Source organism: Triticum aestivum, chromosome 3B, assembly GCF_018294505.1.
Source record: "Triticum aestivum cultivar Chinese Spring chromosome 3B, IWGSC CS RefSeq v2.1, whole genome shotgun sequence".
Lineage (NCBI taxonomy): Eukaryota > Viridiplantae > Streptophyta > Magnoliopsida > Poales > Poaceae > Triticum > Triticum aestivum.
In genome coordinates this window covers 818,570,203-818,581,669 of record NC_057801.1, presented here as the reverse complement: position 1 = coordinate 818,581,669, position 11,467 = coordinate 818,570,203, and the positions used below count along the sequence as shown (strand labels likewise).

The following is an 11,467-nucleotide window of genomic DNA, read 5'->3' as shown; positions in this document are numbered from 1 at the left end:
TCGAACCTGCCCTCCAACGCAACCATGTAGCGACGGACGTGCTCGTCCTCCTCACTGACACGGTGACGTACCACCTCCGCGGTGTGCGGAAGCCTTGGCACAGTCACTGGCCCACGCAACCACCACCAAACAAGGATCGGGTCAACAACGGGCTGGCTCCTCACCAACCTACGCCCCCCGGAAAGTAGCACCTCCCAATACCAGCCCGGCGGAGCCCAGTCCCAGACATGGCCCTGATCAAGCAGGCCTCCACCGCCGAGTCAACGGTGAGGATGCGGGAACTACTTCTATATATAGTAAAATAAAGTAGTTTTATTAATTAAATCAACTAGTTTAACTACTAAGCACTAACTATAAATAAATAAAGTAGTACTTACTAAAAATAAACTACTTCTATAGTAAAATAAAGTAGTTTATTAAATCAACTAGCTAGTTCAACTATATATTAGGCATTTACTATAAATAAAATAAAGTAGTACTTACTAAAAATAAACTAGTTTAACTATAGTTCTATTATTTTTGTAACTAATTATATTAAACACTTTCTCTTCTTATTTTCCTTTTTCCCCTATTCTAAATATGAACATATTCATAAATGACTTTGATTATACATGATTTTTCTATACATACACAATATGAACATATACATAAATTGACAAAGAAAATTCTATGAACAAAAAAATCATTAAAATTCTATGAACAAAATTACAACAGAAAAAATCATAAAAATTCTATGAACAGAAAAAAATCATAAAAAATTGACATATTCGATCTTTGCATATATATGAACATATAAACATGCATATTCAACAATAATATCACCAAAAAATCTATTAACAGAAAAAAAATCTAACACAATATGAACAAATTACACAATATAAAAAAATCTAACAAAAAAATCTATGAACTACACATCTAAATTACTACACATCTAACAAAAAAATCTATGAACTACAAAAAATCTAACAAAATCTAACTCAATTAACTACACATCTAAATTAACTACTACATCAAATTAAATTAGCAAAATTCAACCTCCAAGGGGCGACGGCGTGAGGGGCGCAGCGAGGGCGACGGGCAGGGGACGACGACGACGACGGTGAGTGAGGGGCGGCGCGGCGACGATCGACGGTGAGGGGCGTCGCGGGGTGGGGCGGTGACAGGCAGGGCCGGCGGCGTCGTGGGGCATGGAGCCCGGGGCGGGGGCGGCGACGACGTCGGGGCGGCGCGGGACGGCGTCAGGGCAGCGCGGGACGACGCGGGGCGACAACGGCGACGGGGAGGCAGAGTTGGCAGCCTGGCGGTGTCGGGCACGAAGAAGAACGAACTGAATGAAATTTTGATGAGTACCAGTTATATAGACAATGCATTGGTCTCGGTTCGTGAGACAAACCGGGACGAATTCGACCTTTAGTCCCGGTTGGTGGCACCAACCAGGACCAAAGGCCTCTTTTCAGCAGCCCAAAGGGCGGGAAGCAGAGGCCATTGGTCCCGGTTGGTGGCACCAACCGGGACTAAAGGGGGGGATTGGTACCGGTTTTTGCCACCAATCGGGACCAATGCACCCTTTAGTCCCGGTTGCTGCCACCAACTGGGACTAAAGGCCTCGCACAACGCGGTGCGGTGGGAAGTTTAGTCCCACCTCGCTAGCTGAGAGAGCTCAACACCTGTTTATAAGTTGCGTTGCAGCTCAGGTGCTGAGTTCCTCTCTAATATGCAGGCCTATTGGGCCTACCCTTGTCCTTGCCGTGTTGGGCCTATTGGGCCTACGGGCCTGCATCCTGGCCCATGTACAGATAGGTTTCTAGTCGTATGCAGGCCGTGTGGCCCATTAGGCGGCATTTTTTTTATTTTTTCCAGTATTTTTTGTTTTTTTGAATTATTTATTTTCTTTTGATTTTTGCTTTCTTTTTTTATTCTTTTTTCTTTTAGCTCAGAATAAGTATAATCTTTATGACAATTTTTTTCTACTAAAGATTCTAACAAAAAATTCTTTATGATAATTATTTCTGCTTTTCATGTTTTGGACAGAAAATACTTTGATGATTTTAGTTGCATAAATTTTATATAATTTTAGTTTAAAAATACTAGAGGTTTATAAAAGCTTTTTAGTTGATTCCTTTTGCTATTAGAGTTTTATAAAAGCATTTACTAGTTTTTTTTGAGCTATAAGACCTTGAAATTGAAAAGCATTTCAAATGAACTCTGAAAAGGTTGAAAGTTAGAATGGTATCATCATTTCTCCCACATAGCATGTGCTAAAAAGTTGAGAGGGTTATGGGAAAAACTGAATACACTTCGTGTACAAAATGGACAATCTCTTTCGAAGTATCAGGGTTTCATACGGAAACACATCTGTTACACAGGGATTTCAGTTTTTTAAAACTTATTTAAACTCCTCACTTTTTGTGTGTTCAAAATGCACCATTCAAAGCCACATCATCAATTTTCAACCCTTTCTGACTTCATTTGTTATTTTTCATGCATTTATTGATTATTTTAAGCTATAAGACCCTGAAATTGAAAAGCATTTCAAATGAACTCTGAAAATGTTGGAAGTTGGCATGGTATCATCATTTCATCCACATAGCATGTGCAAGAAAGTTGAGTGGGTTACGGCAAAAACTGGTATCATCAGGATTTCATACGGAAACTTGTCTGTTACAATAGGCATTTCAAATGAACTACCAAAAGGTTGAAAGTTGGCATGGTATCATCATAATAGTTGTGGACAAAGTCTTCACTTTTTCTTTGCTTGTGTCCTTTCCTTATTGCGCCGTAACCATGGATAATCTTCATCATTTATCAGGATGCTTGGGTCAGCCTTGACTTTGAAGGGAGGAATTTCATGAAACTTTTCATAATCTTCGGGCATGTCTGTCTTGCCCTCCACTCCCACGATGTCCCTTTTTCCTGAAAGAACTATGTGGCGCTTTGGCTCATCGTATGATGTATTCGCTTCCTTATTTTTTCTTTTTCTCGGTTTGGTAGACATGTCCTTCACATAGATAACATGTGCCACATCATTGGCTAGGACGAACGGTTCGTCTGTGTACCCAAGATTGTTCAGATCCATTGTTGTCATTCCGTAATGTGGGTCTACCTATACCCCGCCTCCTGACAGATTGACCTAGTTGCATTTAAACAAAGGGACCTTAAAATCTACTCCGTAGTCAAGTTCCCATATGTTTACTATGTAACCATAATATGTGTCCTTTCCCCTCTCGGTGGCTGCATCAAAGCGGACACCGCTGTTTTGGTTGGTGCTCTTTTGATCTTGGGCGATCGTGTAAAATGTATTTCCATTTATCTCGTATCCTTTCCAAATCGTTACAGTGGAAGATGGTCCCCTTGACAACGAGTACAACTCCTCACAAACAGTGTTTTCACCTCTGAGACGTGTTTCCAACCAACTGCTGAAAGTCCTGATGTGTTCACATGTAATACAGTCGTCCCACTGCTCCGGGTGTTTGGAGCATAGACTGTTCTTGTGTTCATCGACATAAGGAGTCACCAAGGTAGAGTTCTGTAGAACTGTGTAGTGTGCTTGAGACCAAGAATATCCGTCCCTGCATATTATTGTCTCCCCTCCAAGCGTGCCTTTTTCAGTCATTCTCCCCTCATACCGCGATTTAGGGAGACCTATCTTCTTAAGGCCAGGAATGAAGTCAACACAAAACCCAATGACATCCTTTGTTTGATGGCCCATGGAGATGCTTCCTTCTGGCCTAGCGCGGTTACGGACATATTTCTTTAGGACTCCCATGAACCTCTCAAAGGGGTACATATTGTGTAGAAATACGGGGCCCAGAATGACAATCTCGTCAACTAGATGAACTAGGACGTGCGTCATGATATTAAAGAAGGATGGTGGGAACACCATCTCGAAACTGACAAGACATTGCACCACATCACTCCTTAGCCTTGGTATGATTTCTAGATCGATCACCTTCTGAGAGATTGCATTGAGGAATGCACATAGCTTCACAATGGCTAATCGGACGTTTTTCGGTAGAAGCCCCCTCAATGGAACCGGAAGAAGTTGCGTCATAATCACGTGGCAGTCATGAGACTTTAGGTTCTGAAACTTTTTCTCTGCCATATTTATTATTCCCTTTATATTCAACGAGAAGCCAGTCGGGACCTTCATACTAAGCAGGCATTCAAAGAAGATTTCCTTCTCTTCTTTGGTAAGAGCGTAGCTGGCAGGACCTTCATACTGCTTTGGAGGCATGCCGTCTTTTTTGTGCAAACGTTGCAGGTCCTCCCGTGCCTCAGTTGTATCTTATGTCTTCCCATACACGCCCAAGAATCCTAGCAGGTTCACGCAAAGGTTCTTCGTCACGTGCATCACGTCGATCGAAGAGCGGACCTCTAGGTCTTTCCAGTAGGGTAGGTCCCAAAATATAGATTTCTTCTTCCACATGGGTGCGTGTCCCTCAGCGTCACTCGAAACGGCTAGTCCGCTGGGATCCTTTCCAAAGATTACGTGTAAACCATTGACCATAGCAAGTACGTGATCACCGGTACGCATGGCGGGCTTCTTCCGGTGATCTGCCTCGCCTTTGAAATGCTTGCCTTTCTTTCGACATTGATGGTTGGTCGAAAGAAATTGACTATGGCCCAGGTACACATTCTTCCTGCAGCTTCCCAGGTATATACTTTTGGTGTTACCTAAACAGTGTGTGCATGCGTGGTATTCCTTGTTTGTCTGTCCTGAAAGGTTACTGAGAGCGGGCCAATATTTGATGGTTACAAACAGCAACGCGTGCAGGTTAAATTCCTCCTGTCTGTGCTCATCCCACACACGTACACCGTTTCCATCCCACTGCTGTAAAAGTTCTTCAACTATTGGCCTTAGGTACACATCAATGTCGTTGCCGGGTTGCTTAGGGCCTTGGATGAGAACTGTCATCATAATGAACTTCTGCTTCATGCACATCCAAGGAGGAAGGTTATACATACATAGAGTCACGGGCTAGGTGTTGTGATTGCTGCTCTGCTCCCCAAAAGGATCAATGCCATGTTGGGGAACGTAGTAATTTCAAAAAAAAATCCTACGCACACGCAAGATCATGGTGATGGCATAGCAACGAGAGGGGAGAGTGTTGTCTACGTACCCTCGTAGACCGTCAAGCGGAAGCATTATGACAACGCGGTTGATGTAGTCGTACGTCTTCACGATTCAACCGATCCAAGCACCAAACGTACGGCACCTCCGTGTTCAACACACGTCCAGCTCGATGACGTCCCCGGGCTCCAATCCAGCGAAGCGTCGGGGATGAGTTCCGTCAGCACGACGGCGTGGTGACGATGATGATGTTCTACCGGCGCAGGGCTTCGCCTAAACTCCGCGACGATATGACCGAGGTGGATTATGGTGGAGGGGGGCACCGCACACGGCCAAGGAACAATCCGTAGATCAACTTGTTTGTGTCATGGGGTGCCCCCCTGCCCCTGTATATAAAGGAGCAAGGCGAGGAGGGCCGGCCAAGGAGGAGGAGGCGCACCCTAGGGGGGCAATCCTACTCCAAGTAGGATTCCCCCCTCTTTCCTAGTCCTACTAGGAAAAGGGAAGGAAGGGGAGGAGAAGGAGAAGGAAAGAGAGGGAGGAGAAGAAGGAAAGGGGGGCCGGCCCCCTAGTCCAATTCGGTTTGGGCTAGGGGGGCCGCGCGCCCTACCTCCTCTCTTCCACCACTTGGCCCATGAGGCCCATTGCTTCTTCCTCCTATTCCCGTAACTCCCCGGTACCCCCGAAAATACCGAATCACTCGGAACCTTTCCGAACTCCGAATATAGTCGTCCAATATATCGATCTTTACGTCTCGACCATTTCGAGACTCCTCGTCATGTCCCCGATCTCATCCGGGACTCCGAACTCCTTCGGTACATCAAAACTCATAAACTCATAATAAAACTGTCATCGAAACCTTAAGCGTGCGGACCCTACGGGTTCGAGAACTATGTAGACATGACCGAAACACGTTTCCGGTCAATAACCAATAGCGGAACCTGGATGCCCATATTGTCTCCCACATATTTTACGAAGATCTTTATCGGTCAAACCGCATAACAACATACGTTGTTCCCTTTGTCATCGGCATGTTACTTGCCCGAGATTCGATCGTCGGTATCTCAATACCTAGTTCAATCTCGTTACCGGCAAGTCTCTTTACTCGTTCCGTAATACATCATTCCGTAACTAACTCATTAGTTACAATGCTTGCAAGGCTTTAAGTGATGTGCATTACCGAGAGGGCCCAGAGATACCTCTCCGACAATCGGAGTGACAAAACCTAATCTCGAATTACGCCAACCCAACATGTACCTTCGGAGACACCTGTAGAGCACCTTTATAATCACCCAGTTACGTTGTGACGTTTGGTAGCACACAAAGTGTTCCTTTGATAAACGGGAGTTGCATAATCTCATAGTCATAGGAACATGTATAAGTCATGAAGAAAGCAATAGCAACATACTAAACGATCAAGTGCTAAGCTAACGGAATGGGTCAAGTCAATCACATCATTCTCCTAATGATGTGATCCCGTTAATCAAATGACAACTCATGTCTATGGTTAGGAAACATAACCATCTTTAATTAACGAGCTAGTCAAGAAGAGGCATACTAGTGACACTCTGTTTCTCTATGTATTCACACATGTATTATGTTTCCAGTTAATACAATTCTAGTATGAATAATAAACATTTATCATGAAATAAGGAAATAAATAATAACTTTATTATTGTCTCTATGGCATATTTCCTTCATGCCATCCGCGCTTAAACCAAACCATATGTTCCTTGGGTCACGTGCAAACTCAGCCCAGTACTCTCTCTGGATTTTTCTCCACTACGACCCGTCAGCGGGTGCTCTCAACTTCCCGTCTTTCTTACGGTCCTCACTGTGCCATCGCATCAACTTGGCATGCTCTTTGTTTTTTAACAGTCGTTTCAACCGTGGTATGATAGGAGCATACCACATCACCTTCGCAGGAACTCTCTTCCTGCGGGGCTCACCGTCAACATCACCAGGGTCATCTCGTTGCAGCATCATCGGGCACATCGTCTGGTTCCTCTTGATCTTCAGTAGCTCCCCCCATTGCAGCATAACCGTATTCAGGGGCACATAGTTGTCATCGTCCTCTTCTTCTTCGCCGTCTTCCATCATAACCCCTATTTCTCCGTGCCTCGTCCAAGCATTATAGCATGGCATGAAACCCTTGTAAAGCAGGTGGGTGTGAAGGATTTTCCGGTCAGAGTAAGACTTCCTATTCCCACATTTAGTGCATGGACAACACATAAAACTATTCTGCTTGTTTGCCTCAGCCACTTCGAGAAAATTATGCACGCCCTTAATGTACTCGGAGGTGTGCCTGTCACCATACATCCATTGCCGGTTCATCTGCGTGCATTATATATAATTATGTGTGTCAAAAGTAAGAAAAAAAATACAAATATCTATCTAAAGTAAGAAAATCAGACAAGTATCAGAAAGAAGATAAGAACAAGAGGCTCACCACGGTGGTGTTGGTGACGAGATCGGCACGGGCGATCAACGGCGGTGAAAACGGGGACGGGGCGTGACAGACAACTAAATCTAGACAAATCTCGGAAAAAATGGAGCTCCGAGGTCGAGCTTCGAGAGGAGAAAGCTTAACTAGTGTGGCTAGGGCATTTCATCGAACACCTCATGTCCATAGGAGGTGAACTAGAGCACCCAAATGCCCTCTCCTCGCCGGATTGAAAAAACAGAGCACTGTGGAGTGCTCTGCCGCGGCGGTGGGTATATATAGGCAAGTTATTTGTCCCGGTTCGTGGCATGAACCGGGACTAAAGCCCCCCCTTATGTCTCGGTTCAAGCCACGAACCGGGACCAATGGTTGTGGGCCAGGAGCGAGGACCATTGGTCCTGGTTCGTGGCTTGAACCGGGACAAATGGTTCCACATGAACTGGGACCAATGCCCACGAGGCCCTGGCCGGCCCCCTGGGCTCACGAACCGGGTCTAATACCCCCCATGGGTCCCGGTTCTTGAAGAACCGGGACTAATAGGCTGGCCAAGCCCGAACGATAGCCCTGTTTTCTACTAGTGTGGACTGTATTATGTCGACCTAAAAGTCAAGGGGGACTTGGAATTCAAGACCTTAAGATTAAAAATATTGCTCTTCTCAGCAAATGGGTTTATAAATTACTCAATGAGAAAGGAGTATGGCAGGAAATCATTCGTAACAAGTACGTGGGATCCAAAGCCGTTTCTCAAGTCTATTGGAAACCTGGTGAATCACATTTTTGGTCTGGCCAAGAAATTCTTTTTCCAATTCAGAACTTTCTCGGTTAGGGACGGTTCCCAGGTTCGATTCTTGGAAGATACCTGGCTAGGGACCACACCACTAATGGTGCAATACCCGAGCTTGTATAGGATTGTTAGACATAAATTTGTCACCATCAAACATGTTTTGGGGCAAGACCTTTTAGGTCCTTTCCTGATATTTCTTTCCGTAGGGACCTTTTAGGTCCTCGCCTGGCAGCTTGGAATGTGTTTACTCATGCGTTTGGAGGCCATTCAGCTGTTAGATGAACCGGACATCTTTAGATGGAAGTTGCATCGGAATGGCAAGTTTACAGTCAAATCCATGTATGATGCAATGGTTCATTGTGATGTCCCGGTTGATAACAGGAAATTGTGGAAGCTTAAAATCCCTCTAAGAGTGAAGATATTCCTCTGGTTCCTAATCAGAGAGGTGATCTTGACTAGAGATAATCTGGCACGACGCAACTGACAAGGCACCAAGACATGTGTCTTTTGCCAACATAACGAGTCTATTAAACACTTATTTTTTGAGTGTAAGTTTGCTCGGTTGGTTTGGGCCATAGTTCAAGTAACTTCAAATTTATACCCCCCACGTAGTGCACGTAACATGTTCGGCAACTGGTTGAGGGGTATTGATAAAAAAAATTCTGCATATAATCTTGTGGGGGCAGCTGCCTTATGCTGGGCATTGTGGCTTACCAGGAATGATGTGGTTTTTAATAAAAAAATATGTTTCATCTCCTATGCAGGTTATTCATGTATGTAGGCAATGGCTCCGTACTTGGTCTATCCTGCAGAAGCCCAGGGACCTATTTATGACGGCGTCTACGCGGCTGGAGCGTACAGCCAGGGAGGTTTTCTACCCCCATGGATGGCGGTGTGATCTCCGGTTAGGATCTGCCTCATCATAGGCTGGACAGTTTTATTTATTTTTATAGTTGTAAAACATTTTTTTTCGGACGGGTGGACTTATGGGCTGTGTGCATCGTGCTATGCAGAGGCCGGGCATTCTTTCGATGCGTTTGTATCACCTTGATATATCAATTGAATGAAATGTCCTTTATCGAAAAAACTGACGGGCACAGGAACTGAACTTGGTAAGCTACATAGTGAGTGACGTATACAACATACTATATATACTTTGGGTGGTAATCTGGTTCTGGTAGATACATACGCACGAACCATCGAGCTCATGCATAGTGCTGGGTTAGGATCTTATTAGGGGCCGAAATTGACATGCCATTTCAATGTAGAATGTTTGATCAGCAGATATATAGATCTGTTTGACACTGTGACTTAGCATCCATGTGCTGCATGTATAAGCGTTGCACGTTTTCTGATGTACTCACGTACGTAACTCACCTGGTATAATCCAAAATAGTTGCATCTGCGGTTGGTTCATTGTGTTCGGCCAGGTTCTCTGCATTCCAAAGCCTGAACCTTTTCTTTTCTGAAACTCCCAAGTCTGAAGACTCTGAACCGATCTAGCTGGTGTCGGCTTACATGGTGATTACTGAGCCTGATGATGTGATCCGATTGATAAGATTGGATCCAACGGTGGGTCCTATCCCATTGTTTGACAATCACAATCGGACGGTAGGCCGCTGCCAAAACATCTTCAGATTAGGGTTTGTCCACATTATATATACACGTAATTTACTCAAACACTTGGAAACATCGTCAATCGTATCGGCCGGCAAACTAGGACGCCATGGGAGACGAGGAGGCGGAGAGGCCAAGCAAGAAGGCACGCGGGTCGTCGCCGCCACCCGCCATGGACTCCGGCGGCCTGACGGCGTTCGCACTCCGCCTGGCCAAGAAGCTCGCCGAGGGCGACGACACCAGGGATAGCAACATCGCCTTCTCGCCGCTGTCCCTCTACACCACGCTCGGCTTGGTAGCCGCGGGAGCACGCGGCAAAACCCTAGACGAGCTCCTCGCCTTGCTCGGCGCCGCCTCGGCCGACGAGGTGGCCAGGTTCGTGCGTGGCCTCGTCGCCGACCCGTCCGGCTCCGGCGGGCCGCTCATCACCTATGCCTACGGCTTGTTCCACCAGAAACACTTGAAGCTGACGCCGGCCTACCTCCACTCCGCCGCCGAGTCCTACAACGCTGAGATACGCGCCGTCGACTTCGCCGAGGTCAGCAGAGCTACCACTTAATATTTTCCTTCTTCCCTGCCGTTCGATCACGGGTTGACATTGGTATGTCACATAGACTTGTCAAACTGTTATACAAGGTTTGCGTGGGTTCTTGCAGGGTGATACGGAGAAGATCAGGCACGAGATCAACGATTGGGCGGCGGCCACAACGAACAATCTCATCACGGAGATCCTGCCAGAGGGGTCATTGACCGACCTCTCGAGGTTCGTGCTCACCAATGCCATCTACTTCAAGGGCGTGTGGGAGACCCAGTTCCCCAAGGACCTCACGGAGGACCACGAGTTCCATCGCCTCGACGGAGCCGACCCCATCGAAGTTCCGTTCATGACCCTCGGGGCCGGAAAACGCAAGCTCTTCCTCTCCGAAGAAGATGACTTCCAGGTGCTCAAGCTCCCGTACGAAGGCGATGAGAGCCGCGGTATGCAATACTCAATGTGTGTGTTTCTACCATACGAGCGCGACGGGCTGCGCACAATGGTAGACGCTCTGCCAGCAGCAGACGAGTCCCTGCTCGACTACATCCCAGATGACCGGAGTGAAGTCCGGAAGCTTCTTCTGCCCAAGTTCAAGCTGTCATTCTTTTGCAGCCTCACCAAAGTCCTCAAAGGCTTGGGCCTCCGGGAGGCGTTCACCGAGGAGGCCGACCTGTCCGGTCTGGTGGAGAAGCGCGTCTGCGATGTGCGCCTGGACGACGTGTTTCACAAGGCTGTGGTCGAGGTGAATGAGGAGGGCACCGCGGCGGCGGGCTGCACCGCCGCGAGTGGGCGCGTGAAGCAGTGTGCGAGGAAGCCGATGGAATTCGTCGCCGATCACCCGTTCGCGTTTTATATTGTGGAGGAGGTGTCCGGGGCCGTGGTCTTCGCCGGCCATGTCCTTGACCCTTCTAGCTCACAGTAGTAATAATGCCATGGAGGCTCCTCCTAGTTAGTTATTCTGTCTCGGCCAGACATTAAGTGATCACTACCAATAAATTAAAGACCTGGATTATATAT

General features: G+C 46.5%; 1 protein-coding gene across 1 annotated transcript; it reads left to right on the top strand.

Annotated features, from left to right (window-relative positions):
* The first annotated feature begins 10,000 nt into the window (after window positions 1-10,000).
* LOC123066837 (serpin-Z2A-like) lies at window positions 10,001-11,467 on the top strand. Its single transcript, XM_044489839.1, has 2 exons — window positions 10,001-10,453; window positions 10,572-11,467. Exons 1-2 carry the CDS (start codon window positions 10,025-10,027, stop codon window positions 11,370-11,372), a joined length of 1,230 nt encoding a protein of 409 aa, XP_044345774.1. The 5' UTR covers window positions 10,001-10,024; the 3' UTR covers window positions 11,373-11,467.